At 50.1% G+C, this 14,726-nt stretch overlaps 1 protein-coding gene and 1 long non-coding RNA gene across 6 annotated transcripts in view; one reads left to right on the top strand and one right to left on the bottom strand.

Annotated features, from left to right (window-relative positions):
• Anp32a (acidic nuclear phosphoprotein 32 family member A) overlaps window positions 1–10,760 on the bottom strand; it is a 39,039-nt gene extending 28,279 nt beyond the window's left edge. For 2 of the 5 annotated variants that reach the window (XM_060384976.1, XM_060384975.1), the window contains exon 1: window positions 9,664–10,760. In XM_060384976.1, coding sequence (XP_060240959.1) covers window positions 9,664–10,242 — 579 coding nt within the window. In that variant the 5' untranslated portion in view covers window positions 10,243–10,760. Of the gene's footprint in view, window positions 1–8,754; window positions 8,905–9,006; window positions 9,088–9,452 lie in introns of those variants that run through there. The other 3 variants (XM_021640476.2, XM_060384977.1, XM_021640477.2) reach the window with 3 other exon arrangements.
• Window positions 7,818–13,523, top strand: LOC132654612 (uncharacterized). Its single transcript, XR_009592258.1, has 2 exons — window positions 7,818–8,415; window positions 9,032–13,523. It is a non-coding gene; the product is annotated as an uncharacterized LOC132654612 (long non-coding RNA).
• Window positions 13,524–14,726: the final 1,203 nt, after the last annotated feature.

Here is a 14,726-nt window from a genome sequence, read left to right on the forward strand (position 1 = left end):
GCAGGTCCTTGAAGCACACAGCATACTGGCTTCTCAGGGGAAAGAGATGCTAATTTTTTTTTTTTTAAGAGATGCTAATTAAAGAGGCCAGGAATGTGCAATTATAAGGGAAAATCCTATGTAAGTTTTCAACAAAAGAATGTGACCTAGACCTTCCCCGGAAGGAAAGGGAGGAGAGCATTATCTGCAAACTGTGGTAGGAGTGGCTTAGATTCAAATGAAAGGGGTGGGGGAGAGGCTGCCAGTAACGCATAAGTGGGGAGGAACATCAGTTAAAAGGCCAGGAAGGGCTGCACCAAGTGGGGCACCTTGTTGAACTTTCTAAGGAGTTTCAGACGTTATCCCAATGGTCAATTTTACACACAGGATGGGGAAAAAAAGGGTCACCTGTGCTTTAATAAAATCTTTTTTGGCTGAAATTGGAAGCCTGGCTTCAAAGAGACCAGAACTGTGGCATGGGGAGGTAATCTGGGATGGTGTAAGACTGTTGTAAACAGTGTGGTAAGTGAAATGGGGGGGGGGGGCTGCGGGGGCAGGGCAGAGAGGGTACAGAGGCCATGGGCTGGGCTTGAGCGCAGGGTGCTGCTGGGATATACAGGTGGAGAGTGGCTGGGAGGTAAACATAGCCCAGGCATAGCCCAGGATATAAAGGGCCCAGGTCCCACAGTCAGCTGAGTTTAAGACTAACGGAGATGCAAGCTAGGCTAGGAAGCAAAGCTACTCAGAGAGGAGGTAGGGATGGTAAATGCAGTTACAATAATCTAAAGGACAGGAGACAGCAGCAGCGGAGGGACCCAGCTAAAACAGGAATCTGGTCTTTTGTTTTGTTTGAGACAAGGTCTCAGTTGCATAGCTCAGGCTGCCTTTGTGATCCTCCTGTCTCAGCTTCTGGATTGCTGCCCCTGTCCAAGTCCAGTGATCTAAGACCACAGAAATATCCTCAGTTCAGAAAGAGTCTATATAGAGAGAGCCAGTGGAGTCGGGAAGAGATGGCTCAGTGGGTAAACAAAGGTGCCTGCTACCAACTCTGCTGTTTAATTCCCAGGACCCACAGAGTGAAAGGCAAGGGAAGCAACTCCCCTAAATAGTCCTTTGACCTGTAGGAGCTCACACATGGCGTGTACACAGAAAGGCACACACGACAGTGTGCACAAAAGGAGGGATTGCAGGGAAGGCAAAGAGAACTTCTTAGGAAACAGGCTAGGAGAGAGTGAAGGACCAGGAGCCAAATCTGAGTGGATGCCTGAAGCAGAAGATGTGCAATGAATGAGAAAGGTGCTGCCTGGAGAGGGCTGTGGACACACATCAACCTCTATAGAAACCATGGTGGGAAGGTAGAGCTGGCTGGGGGACTGCGCTGCTCTGCAACGCTGCAGCTGCTCCTGGACCTACAGCGGCCACTGAACTGCTGCTTCTGACTTGTCATCACCAGGTTCTAACCTCTTTTCCTGTAGAAAAGAGTGCTACTTAATGTTAAATTTCTCTCTTTCTCTCTCTCTCTGTGTAACATAATGTCCCTGAGTGTGTGTACTCAGGAGACAACCACAGATGCTAGTTCTTCAATTCCACCCTGTTTGACTTGAGCCAGGTTCTGCTGTTTTTCTGTTGCATATAGCAAGCTTCCAGAGACTTGTGGTCTCTTGTCTGGAGCCCTGGATTACAGATGCTCATAGCACACTGCACACCTCCCGCTTTTATGTGGGTTTTGAGGATCTGAACTCAGATTAAGGCGAAGTGGCAAGTGTTTTACCACTGAGCCATCTTTCTAGCCTCATATTTCTGTTTTGAAAAGCAACCACCAATTTCCACACTCTAGCATAGTGGCAGTGGCGCTTCCGGTGCCTAAGACTGTTGGTAGATGGTGAGACAGCCTCAGCTTTAGAGACCCCAGCACACTGAGGCTAAGGGATTTGCCCAAGTACTGAAAGGAAGAGATAGGAACACACCAGACACCCCTCTAAAACTATCTGACTCAGTGAAAGAAAAACGTGGGTGCCCTTCATAGCGCACAGCATAACGTGCTAGGGGAGGTGGTAGCAAAGAGCACTGGCACAGGCCATAACTCTGGCAGGCATCCATCTAGGATAGGCATGAAAGCAAACAGCTACTTTTACCGCGAGGTTGTGTGGGGTAGACCTCAGTAACTGGAGCAGCCAAAGCCCGGCAGTGAGCTGCCATGAAATTGGGAAATGCACTATTATGTCACTGCAGGGCTCATACACAGCTTCGAAGGGCAAGCTCCATCCTCCAACCAAACGGTAAAAGAGTTGAAGGAACCTCAATATCCAACCCTTAATATTTTCCAAACAGTAATAGAGTGAAATCAACCTGAGCCTAAGGTAGCGTATATTTTTTTAGATTAACCAAAGGTGTTCGTGTTTTAAAAACAGTATGTATATATGTATGAATATGCTGGGCAATTGTTCGAATGTCACTAGTAGGCTCAAAAAGTCTGACTACCACTAATTAACTCAGCACCCTCAGCTTATTTATTTGGACAGGGTCACATGTAGCACAGGCTAACCTTGACCTTGATATGTAATTGAGGATGACCTTTAACTTCTGATTCTCCTGCCTCCACCCCAGTAGTGCTGGGATTGCAGTGAGTGCTGGCATTACATCTGGTTTACGCAGTACAGAAAGCAGACTCTAGGGCTCTGTATATTCTAGCTAAGGACTCAGTTAAGTTAAAGCCCCAGCCCTGAACACCCCCTCCATTTTAGACGGCAAGAAGACAAGCTGAACAACTTGTCCAACTCAAGCTAACGACAAAGCTGAGAACATCCCAGTCTCTAATGGTTCCTCACTAAAGCAGACTCTCAAAATGCAAACACCTTTGGGAGAAAGGGACCAGGATTCACACCAGAGTAAGTAAGTAGTAGCGTAGGGTCATATTTTAGACCTGCTGCCCAGAGCCAGCTTGGTAAAGAAAATAGTAGAATGGGCATGGGGGTTTGCACAGCACAGAGCAAATCAAATCAGTTTGAGAGGGACCCTTCCCCCCACCGCCAGTGCTGCACAGAATGGCAGAGGACAAGGCAGATGTACAAAACAAAGACACTAGTGGCTATCATCTGGTTCTACACAAGGAGGCCATTTCAGTGTCCGGGGAGGCGGGTGAAGATCATGGATGCTTTGCTCACCTGGCAAATTCAACCATGTATTAAATGAGATGTTCTGAATAACTAACTACCCCTGTTCCAGTCAGAAGCCTTCTCTTTAACTCACACTCCCTGAGCATTCAGTACAATTACATTCCAATGTAACAGGAGACAAGTCAGGTTCGTGTCTTTTTTTTTTTTTTTAACCTGTCTGTGGGGAGTGGGTGCTGGGCACTGATGGAGAGTAGGTCAGAGGAGACATAGCCCCCAAAAAGGGATTTCTCCAAGGAAAAGGCCCTTCTAAAGACCAAAGCAATGAGCTTGCTCTTCCAGAATTCAGGCCAGAATGCTGTACCAAGCTCACTCCATCAGACCCTAATCACAGCCACTCAGCAACAAGCTCTGTAGAAGAGGGGTGATCAGCCGGCTGGTGCACACAGCTCCCAGCTCCTCAGTGTGGTGAGTTAGTACGGCACGGAAGAAGGATGGCTAACTGCAGAAGTCCCAAGTGAGTCACCTTGAGAGGCTGCTAAACTAGTGTGGCCGCAGCCAAGAGAGGGGACAGGGTTTGAAACTGCTGTCTGGCACGTCACATCCCACCCACTCCTGCTCAGTAGCTCAGGCATTAAGAAGCTACAATTAGACAAGGGTTTTGAAGCCAAAGCCATTTCTGCTTTACTGTGGGTTCTCTCCCAGGAAACATGCACCATGGACGAGCAGCTGGCCTGGAAGATGGAGGTGCCTAGGGGTTTCATGTTATGTGCTGACCGTGATGCCAGTCATTGGGTACACAGCAACTTTGCCTTCAGTAGGCCTCAAAGCCTGTAACTAGAGTGACTTAAAAGTTCCTCCCCTCCACCCCTGTGACAGAATGGGCTGCTCCCTAAAGAGCCAGGTGTGAGAAAGTCCTAAGGAGGCTGGTAAACTGGGGACCATTTCTGTGAGGACCAAACTACTTGAAAGGTATACACAGAAGGTCCTGGAAATTTCACAGTGCACCATCAAAGGTAGGACTTGCTACAATCCTAAAGAACAAAGCACAGCACTTCAGGGACCTCCCCAGCCTGCTAAACAAAGACTAACCAACTTTCCAGGTAGTAAACTTCACCAAGAAGCAAAACTGTGAACACAACACAGCTGTTATAATGAAAGGGTACACATATCCCTGTAATTCTTTTATTTGATCAAGTTCAAAATATAAGTATATATGTATATATTTTTTTGGTGACACAAGTTTGTTAAAGTGACAAGTGCAGTTTGTAGGAAGAAGGATTCAAAAGTTAGTGTCCCAAATCACAAATTTCTCAGGGTTTATACATACAATTGTTTTCAACTCAAGTATCATAAAGACAAGAAACATAGCCACAGTTTGGTGACCTGGTAGTAAACCCACACCCAGGGGTGGAGCCCAGGAGTCTGTATTTCACTGGCTCCCCTGATGATGTATTAATATAGGTCACATTTGGGCTTTGATCAACTACAGAACTGCATTCTCTACTGTCCACAAAGCCTGCTGGGAGGTTGACTCTAGGCCCTCGGCGATCTCATCTGCTTTGCCTATTCTTAAGGTAGTAAGTGAGAGGCTCTAGGCAGTGTTATTAGCAAGCTACATCCCAACACTAAGGGCCTGCCTATTCTGTCCAGATTGTTTTTTTTTCTCTCTGTAGAAAAGACTAATAAAAAACAGAAAATGCGTTGTATATAAAACCCCAAAGAACCACTAGATAAGAATGGCTCCTGCTTGTCTTCTCATCACCCCAAAAGTATGGCCCAACATCAAAGAAGCCAGATTCATCTCACTCTAAAAAATGATGTGCATTTATATTAGAACCAGGGTAAGGTTCTCCATAAAATGCACTCTGCATATCTGTTTCACCTAAGGCTTCAATAAGAAGCTACACTGTTTCAATGCCCTCAATATCAACAAACCCAAACCTCTTGTTATTAAGGTGGCATCGCTCCAAGGCTCGAGGAGAAAGAGTCCTTCCCCACGGTGCTTTACAAAAATACAACAGCGCTTCAAGCAGTACAGAGGCTGAGAATAACGGAGTTAGAATCCTGGTCCACACTGACTGTGGTGACCTGGAGCTCTGCCTCAATTTTGTTACATTTAATATAAGAATAACAACAGTACTTAACAGTGCCCTTGTGAGGATAAATTAACTGACGTCTGTAATCCACTTAGCCACATGCCAGACACTGTAAGAGGCTATGTAAGCATCTGCTATTATCGTTGGAGCTGTTATCTTAAACCTCCAAGAGGCCCTATATTAGCCCTCAGCACTCCCCAGCATCTGAGACTAGACCAAGCACCCACTAAGGGCCAACTCAAACCAGTCTTGTCACATACTGATAGAGCAGAACTGTCCCCATCTTACAGGTCACACGTACAAAGCTTTGGGGGTAAACTATGCCAGATGAAAGGTTGGTCGGATCCTACCTCCTTGATGAACTCAAACCCAGGTCTGCCATGGCTTCAGAGCCCAGCCTCACCATGGAACCTTCAGATTCAAAACAAGCAGCAGCTGCTGCCAGTCACAAGACACCAAGGTCTCACTCAGTTCTCTGCCCCCAAATCCCTGCTTGGCTTGCATAAATTGGAGCAACATGCCAGACACAGTAAGAGGCTGTGTCACTTGAACCCAACCCACTTGAACCCAATTAGGCAGTAAGTCAGCCTGGAAGAAAAAAAAAGCAATGCATTCCAGAGGTTAAAGGAGGCACTGGTTCTGATGGCAGCCTTTGCCGGACCCTTCATGGAAGTCAGTCTCTGCACACAGGCATCAGCCTACAGCGCGCGAGGGGTCTACCACAGGCTCTGAGTCCCACAAATTGCCTGAGTCTGAGGTCAACACAAGAGACTTTTAAAGTCTACTTCTCTTTCGGTTTAGGGTGATGTTTACTATGTAGTTAGCTGCCTTCCCCGCCAAAACAAAAACGGGGTGGGGGTGGGGGAGTTGTGTGTGTGTGTGTGTCTGTGTGTATGCGCGTAGGGTAGGAGAAAGAGCGAGAGTTCCCGCAGCCTGCAGGGTGCTACGACACCCACCTGAAACTCGACCAACCGTTCTGGACAGCTCAGCCCGGGAGGGCGTTTCCCCAGCGCATCCTGACAGCTAGACGCTCCCGGGTAGAGGGCCGACGCCCTGCGCTTCGGTGAGGGCCACTAGACTGGCGATCCCGAGCGCCTGCCGCCCTCCAGCGTCACCCCACCCTCCAAACACCACCCTCTCGTTTCCGCCTAAGGCGCAAACACCAGAGCGATCTCTTCTTCAAGGCCGCCTTTCACTAGGTGCCAGAGTGCAGCGGGAGCCTCGGCTGAAAGCCGAACTGAGGGCGGGAAGGGGGGTGCTTTGGCTAAGGGGACCATCACCTTCTCAGGGCTGCGGCAGCTTCGGGATCCTCAGACCCTGGGCGCGGGGTAGGAGTCCCCAAAGGCCGAATGCAAAAGCGGGGTGGGGGTGTCTCTGGTGCCAGCTCCGCCAGCAGGCACCTCGCTAGAGGGCGGCCGTCGGGGCGATGGCGCAAGACTCTCGCCTCCCCCCACCCCAAGCGCGACAACAGCCACGGTGACAAAATGGCAGCTCGGCGCCAGGCTGGCGAGCCACCGCCACAGAGCCGGGGACGGCCGCCCGTCCCCCCGAGGATGGCTGGGAACCTGGGGCGAGGTCTCCCACCGGCCTCGCCATGCAAACGGCGAGGGCAGGGAAAGGCCCGCAGATCCCAGCCGGTCGAGGGGCCCCGGCACGCCGCGCCCTCTCCTGACCGGGGCCCCAGGCCTGCGGCTCCGGCCTTCTGCTGCGCCTGTGTGCGCCCAGGTCCCCACCGCCCGCAGCCTCGGTGCCCGCCGCTCCGGGTCCGCGGCCGCCGTGGGGGAGGGGCGGGTCGCCGGCGCCCCGGGAAACATGGCTGCTCGTCCTAGTTCGGCGCCGTCGCTGCCACCAGTCCTCAAGACGCGGCTTGGGAGAGAGGTTGCAGGAGGTGGGTGAGTGGGGGGGTACTCTGGGGAGGGAGGTTTCCCAAAACAATCTGTTTCCCAAAAAACGTTTATTCGAAAAAGCAAAAAACCCCAGCAAAACAACAACAAAAAAGCCAGTTCCTCCTCCCCCACCCCTTTTGTCCCTCTTTCGAGAGCTTTCTGCCCTCCCCTCCCCCACGCGCAGTTAAGTGCCCCCTCCCCCGCCACCCGCGCGCCCCACCCCGCCAGAAGCCCCGAGGCCGGCGAGTGGGCCGCGGACTCGCGGCGAGGGGGCGAAGCGTGAGAAATCGCGCCCAGCCCAGAGCGCCCGCCCTTCCCCCTGCGCACACACTCGGGGAAGTTTAAAGAGCCGGTTCGACCCGCTTTCCCTTTCGCTCCGGGTTGGCTAGCACTGCAGATCGCACGGTCCGGCCCCACGCGGCTGCGCACCGACTCGCCACGACCCCGAAGCCTCCAGTCACCCACAGGGGTCTTCCGGAAAGTACGCGGGAAGTCGCGTTCCGCCCCCTCCCCCAGCACCACACCCAGCCCCCTCCACCCTCGGGATCGGGCACCCGAGCTGGGTCGGGACGCCACCCGCCCAGCCGGGCAGCCCAGTAGCAAGTCCCGCGGCCGGCGGCGCCCCCTCCTCCCGCCCTGCGCGCCGTAGGGCTGGAGCACGTCTCCAGTGCACGGCTGCCTGAGGATGGGCGGACGGCAGAAAGGAGCTTGTTTTCAAAAGTCTCACTCAGGTTTGCAGGGAGGAACTGGAGGAAAAGAGGAAACGAGGCCTGCCTTTGTCAGGATTCGAGGGGCCAGGCGGCTGCAGGGGCGACAGGTCGGGACAGCGTGCTGCGCGAGCCCCTAACTCACCCGAACCCCGGGCACTCAGCCTGGACCCGGGATCTTCCCGCCTGCGAGCCTCTACTCTCCACGGCCTAAGGAAGTCGACCAGGGTTTATACCCTAGAACCTAGGATCTCTCGGATGGGCCAACTCGCAGACAGCACGATGGTGTGAAAGCGAGAGGGAGACAAAAATAAACAGCGTTCGCGTCAACACCCACCACCCTCACTTCCCCTGGCAGTGGGCTCGCTCGCAGCCTCCCTGTTCCCACCGGTTTAAGTTTTCTTCTGCCATACTCCCGCCGCTGCCCAATCCGTAACGGCGACGTCCGGACGAGCTGCCCATCCCAGAGCTGCGTGCCAGCCGTGCCCGCAAGAATGTAGACCGGACCGGTCCACACAGCGGCACAACCTCCGGGCAGCTCGGGTCCTGATAAAGTTTCCCGTGCCCATTTATTAACCAGGCGCCGAATGGCTGCCAAGGAACCCACCTCAAGAGAAGCAGAGAGCGGGAGGTGGGATGGCTGGTGCCAGTGGGGCGTCAGGGTGCCAAGGCTAGCATCTGGGGAGGGAGCCGGGGGCCAGGGGCTCACGGGGCTGTAGCCTCCGGGCAACTTGCACTAGCGATCGCTCGTGGTTGGGGCGGCGCGAGGATTATCTGAGCATTTGCACACTCCACAATCCCTCCCCCTTCAAGGACCCCCCCCTTTTCCGCGAGAAGGGAGAAAAGACAGCATCTGGCCCAAAGGTGGGGTGGAAAGAGTGAGAAAGAAGGAAGGCAGGCAGAGAAAGGGAGGGAGGGAGAGAAAGGGCGCGTTCACGAACACGACAAAGTTACAAATATGGCTCCCCACCTCTCGCCTCATCCCCGCAGAGAAACGAAGACGCGCTTTAAACTCGAGCCATCTCCCAACTCCGCAACAGCCGGGCCCCCAAGCGCTCTCCCCGAGGGCCGAGGGCCACACTGATCAGAAACTAAACCGGACTCGCGAAGCCCAAAACTTATTGTGTGCGAGCGAGAGAGCTAGCGAGCGAAGAGACGGCAAAGGGAGGGGGCAGGCGCGAGAGGGGGAGGAAAGGGGGTTACGCTTCTAAAATATAACAACACCCCCTTTTTGTTGTTTAATCCAGGAGGCAGCCCATCTTCTCCTCCCCTCGATCATCTTTTCCATTCAGATGCGAGTCGTGGGAGCTGAGCTCGGACGCGGGTGAGATCGCCGTGTTCCCTCCGACCCGAACGCGTGCGCCCCGCCGGTCCCCCACCGGGTGCACACTCGCACGCACATCCTCGCACCCGTACCCGCACACGAGGGAGCACACGCACAGGTAGTCAGTCACAAACCAAGGGCAGGAGCGGTGGCGGCGGCCGGAACATGCCCCGATGGCACTGCACCCCCCCATCCAACCTTGCAATTCATTTGCAGTCAGACCCTAAGCCCCACACCTCCCCGTAGCCCCTCTCCATGAAAAGTGCCTTCCCCCGAAACACACACGCACACATAACACAAAGTAGGAGAAAGGACCGACAGAGATATTTTTGGCAAATGCTCACATCAGAGGGCGTCCTGTTCCGCAGCTCTAAATAAATCCGTTTGTCCATATCCATCTCTCGCGCTCTCTCTTTTTCTCTCTCTGCAGAGGACCCTGCGCCAGCGGAATTCAATCAATAAACCCCGAACCCACGGCCGCGCGTTTTAGGACTTTGGAGGCTCAACCAGCTCCGCTCGGTTCTCGAGCCCCCAGCACCCGCGGCGCACACTAACCTGATCGCCGTGGAGGCGGGACCTGCAGCTCCTGCGTGGAGCGGCGGCAGCACGAGCCAATCGAGTGACGAGACTCCGGAAGCCAGCCAATGGTGGTGGCGGCGGCGGGGGGCAGGGTCCAATGGGCGTCCTGCGCAGCGGGCCAGGGAGGCTCAGCCATTTGGCTGTGGTGCCGGAGACGGACCCATTTAGATACCCGGGCGGCCGAGGAGAAGAGCGGCTGCAGCTTGGTGGTTGCGCGCGGGGGGCGGGAGGGAAGGCAGGGCAGGTGCGTGGACCTGAAGGTTTGTGGCTGGGGGCGGGGCCGCAGCTGCGTGGACACGGGAGGGGCGGGGGCATCCTCTGGCTGCTTGGCTGTCGGACAAGGCCTGGGGCGCGCGGGCGCAGGGCAGGCCCAGGGAGGGGGCGCATTCTGGGGGTGCACGAAGGACAGATATCACACCACACACCCCGGGGTGCCCACCTGGCACATCCCTTTAGACCAGGTCTACTCCCATCCTCGCAATTCAATAATCTAAGTGCATGATGCTCCCACCTTCCAAGGAGGGAGGGAGCGATCTGGACCAAGAGGTTTGGCATTCTGATATCCTGCCTTAAAAGAAGCGATTCCCCGAGAGCCACCGGGGATAATGATGCAGAACTGTAGAGAATAGTAAAAAAGAGCTTTATAGTTTTGTTTTGTTTTGAGAGAGACGGAGAGAGATTCACGTTTCTTTCTGATCGTCTACCAAAGTCTTTGGTTGCATCTGAGTTGCCAAGGAGTCGCTAACTGGGGCATTTATTCCAGGTCTTTCAGTTGCTTTGGGGTTTTTTGTTCGACCACGTTGTTTTTAAGAAACCTTAAAAACCATGGTCACACTGGGCTACCAGCTTTTTCTGGGCAATCCTAGGACGTCATGTACTGCGAGGGTGTCTGTGGCGGTGGACAAATCACGGGGCTGACTGTGAATAGGGACACGTGTTTAACTTCAGCCACACAACTGGATCGTAGTGTCTTTCCTCTTGTCTACACTCTTTCGCAAACAGCCCAGTGTAGTTTTATCTTTTGGATACATTGGAACTGAGCATTTTATTCAGTAAATTCTTTTAGATTAATCAATAAATGAATTTGAAAGCTGATAAGTGTTTATTCTAAGTAGCTGAAAGTACAAAATAGAAACATGCTATCCGGGTAAATATGATGTAATTTGTTTAAGTTGTTCATTTAACATTTTTTATCCTTAGATTTTTGTTAATTTTTTGCGAAGGCTGTGTAACTGGAAATTTTCAGTTGTATTGGTTCCTTTTAAAAACACAAAGAACTCCAAATTACCTCTTTGCCATTGGTATTTCTGGATATGATAGTTAACGTTTTTTTAAAGCAATAGCTTTTCATCACAAATATATTAAGACGGTATGGTGTGCAGAATCTGTTAGCAGGAGTCTTGAAGTTCATGTTCTTTGGGATAGAAAATGCTCTTTTGCTTCTCAAACACTGAACCATTCTTGAAGTCCCCTGATAACAGCAATGTTGTGAGATAGTCATTTCCACAGGAATAACTCTTAAGTCATTGAAGGAAGGAGGTGCCGATTTTCCTACCTCTGCTAAATAGAAGCAAATAGCTCACATGACATGAACAGAGAAAGAATTCCTTGGGATCCCAACCACCCCCCAACACCTCCCCTTAATGGAGAATATACAGAAACCAAAAACTATGAAAAGGCAAGTGTTTTCTTACGATCCAAAGAAAAACCAGAATACTGGAGACTCAGAATAGAAAAACAAATGGTTACTTCATTACTGAATGTATTAAATATAATTTATTTTGGAGAGTCTTAACTTTACAAATTTTGGGTTAACAGTTTTTGCATTTAGTGTCACAAAACTGAAAGATGGCTTTCACTGGATGTCAGTCAGTTTAGAAGCTGAAATATAAAAGCACTTTGCCTATCTCGGACTTGCTAGTACATGTTCAAGAAAGTTCCTCTTGTAGTTTATCTAGAAAGTTTTAATAGGTCTTTGGTTTTTATGAGGAAACAGTAAGTCAGCTCAGCCATTTGCCCTGTAAGACTTGGATATATGTACACACATATGAATGTATAGAATTATTTACAGTTATTATATTTTTATTGTGTTTTATAGTAGGTACTACTCCAAACTGATCTGCATTTCAGTAAGAAAGGAAGAAGCCCCACCTCGAGGAATCTTGCAGGAATTTTTAGAGACCGGGAACATGTGCAGTTCCTCATTGCAGATTGACCCTACTGCAGGCGCTATGTGAAGAGGGATGGGCCAACTGCCCCAGGGCTCGATTCTTGCTGAGAATTAATGAGATACAAATCAAGTGTCGAGCAAGAAAGGCACCTTCAAGACATCACCAAAAAGCAGCCCAAACTAATGAGCAGCCTGTGTCCTTAGCCTCCCTGTTTTTTGAAGGTTTTATTTTTTGTGTGAGGGTGTGCTCATGAGTTAAGTTACCCAAGGAGGCTAGAAGAGAATCCCTCTGGAGCTGGAGTTCCAGGTGCCTGTGAACCAGCATATGGGTGCTAGGACAGGTACTTGGATCCTCTGTAAGACCAGCAGATGCTTTTTGTTTTGTTGTTTATTGTTTATGTTTGTTTGTTTGTTTTGGCACGGTTTCTCTGTGTAGCCCTGGCTGTCCTGTACTTGCTTTGTAGACCAGGTGCAGAGCTTCACCTGCCTCTGCCTCCCTGCATGCTAGGATTACAGGCGTGCAGCACCATGCCCGGCTGCAGCAAGTGCTCCTAACTGGTGACCCATCATCACCCAGCTCCCTGAGCCAGTCCTGACATGTTGACATGTTCAGTCTCTGAAGATGGTGACCCTTTGGTTTTTATGAGCCAACTAATGTGTGCACAGATGAACTTTTCATTCTTCAGCTTGAAGCATCTAGACTGGAACCTGGCCATTGTGCCCTTCCGCTTACACTAGGCTCGGCTCCGTGGGTCCCAGAGACAATGACATGGAAAGGCTCCAGCTTGCTTGTGTGTTCTTCTGTCCTTGTTTATAAATAGCTTTTAGACATGTAGATTATTCCTTTGAAACCCATGGTAACAATGTGAGGATGTCTGCGTTTTGATTTGAATAGCCAAGGAATTCTTAAGTCCAAAATCTAAAAAATTACTCATAATTTTCTTGTTGCTTGATAAAGGATTAGATCTTAAAAGTATATATTACATTTATTTGTATTGTTGGTGGGGTCATGTGCTGCTGCACATGTCTGGAGATCAGAGGACAACTTTCAGGAGTCAGCCCTCCTGTCTTGTGGGACCTAGGGATTGAAGTCAGGTCATTGGCACCTTTACCCAATGAGCCATCTGGCTAGCCTGGGTGACTTTAAAAAAATGCTTTAATGATTGAATTAACAAGTTACTTTGTTATGAGTTGGTCCTGGAGAAAAAGCAGTACTAATCAAAAATAGTTATTACAGGTCACTTAAAAAGAGTAACAACCTAGCCATGGTGCCTCACACCTGTAATAGCAGCAGAACCCTGGAAGCAAATCACTGTGTTTTTGAGGCAGCCTGGTCTATTGGGTAACATTGTTTCAATAAATCAGGCATGGTAGCCTGTGCCTGTAGGTCCAGCATGGAAGAAGGAGGACCAGAGTTCAAGGTCATCCTCCACTGCATAGCAAGTTGGAGGCCAGATGGGGCTCCTTAAGACCCTATATTAAAAATTAAGTTAGAGCCAGGCAGTGTTGGCACATGCCTTTAACTCCATCACTCAGCAAGCAGGCTGATCTCTGTGAATTTGAGGCTAGCCTGGTCTAAAAGTGGGTTCCAGGACAGCCAGGTCTGTTACACCGAGAAACGCCAAAAATAAAAGAATGAATGAATAAATAAATATATGTCAGTTAATTTTGAATGTATTGATTTATTTTTAACCAGTATGGAATTGAAGCTCACCTGTAACAAAAAAACAACTATTAAAGTACGTTAAGAGCTGGCGTGTTGGCTCACACCTTTAATTCCAAAACTTAGGAGGCAGAGGCAAGCAGATTTCTATGAGTTCGAGGCCATCCTGGCCTACAAAGGGAGTTCCAGGACACCCAGGGCTGTTATACAGAGAAACCCTGTCTCGAAAAACCAAAAATTAATTTTGAATGTATTTATTTTTTAACCAATATGGAGTTGAAGCTCACCTGTTACAACAGAAAAAATGTATTAAAGTACATTAAGAGCTGTGGGTTCTGGTGCACACCTTTAATCCCAACACTTAGGAGGCAGAGAGAAGCAGATTTCTGAGTTGAAGGCTGACCTGGTTTACTACGCAGTGAGTTCTAGACCTTGTCTTAACAGTAAAATGAAATATATATAGGGATCCAGATAATGTTTAAAGGAGCTTTTAGCACATTCTTATTTTGCATCTTATTGTTCTTCATTCAAATCCATAGTTTATCTGCCCCTCAGATTCTCTGCTTCCTTCCCTCCGCACCTCCCACACAGGGTTTCTCTGTGTAGACCACACTGTCCCCAAATTCATGAGATCCACCTGCCCCTGCCTCCCTGAGTGCTAGAATTACAGGTATAGATTCTCCGCTTTCTATTGGCAGTTATTTGTTGTTGTCTTGGGTTGTGTTGCTGTTGTTTGCTTGTTTGTTTTTTATCTTTTAAAATATATACTTTCATGTGTGGATATCAGAGGACAGCCCAAAAGAGTGAGTTCTCTTGTTCTGACATGTGGCTCCTGGGGATGAAACCTCAGGTCATCAAACCTGGTAGCAAGTGCTTCCGCCCACTGAGCCATCTTGCCAACCTGAATAGAGATTTGCTGAACTCATTTGCATATGTCCAGATGAGTTGACCCTGTTAGGACTTTGACAGCAGAAGGACATGTGTTCTTTGCTAAACATCTTTTATGCCTCTTGTGTTCGAGAATGGTGTCACTTACACATGTATTTATTTAAAGGCAAATTTAGCAAGGGTGACAAATACATCTCACTCATCTGGACGGAATCTTTGTGTGTAAATCAGTGTTGCACAGAGCTGTTGTAGCGAAAGCAGAAGAGCATGCACGACTGGGAAATGTGTGGGACAAGATGCGGGACCAGCACGTGGATA

Source organism: Meriones unguiculatus, chromosome 6 (assembly GCF_030254825.1).
Source record: "Meriones unguiculatus strain TT.TT164.6M chromosome 6, Bangor_MerUng_6.1, whole genome shotgun sequence".
NCBI lineage: Eukaryota > Metazoa > Chordata > Mammalia > Rodentia > Muridae > Meriones > Meriones unguiculatus.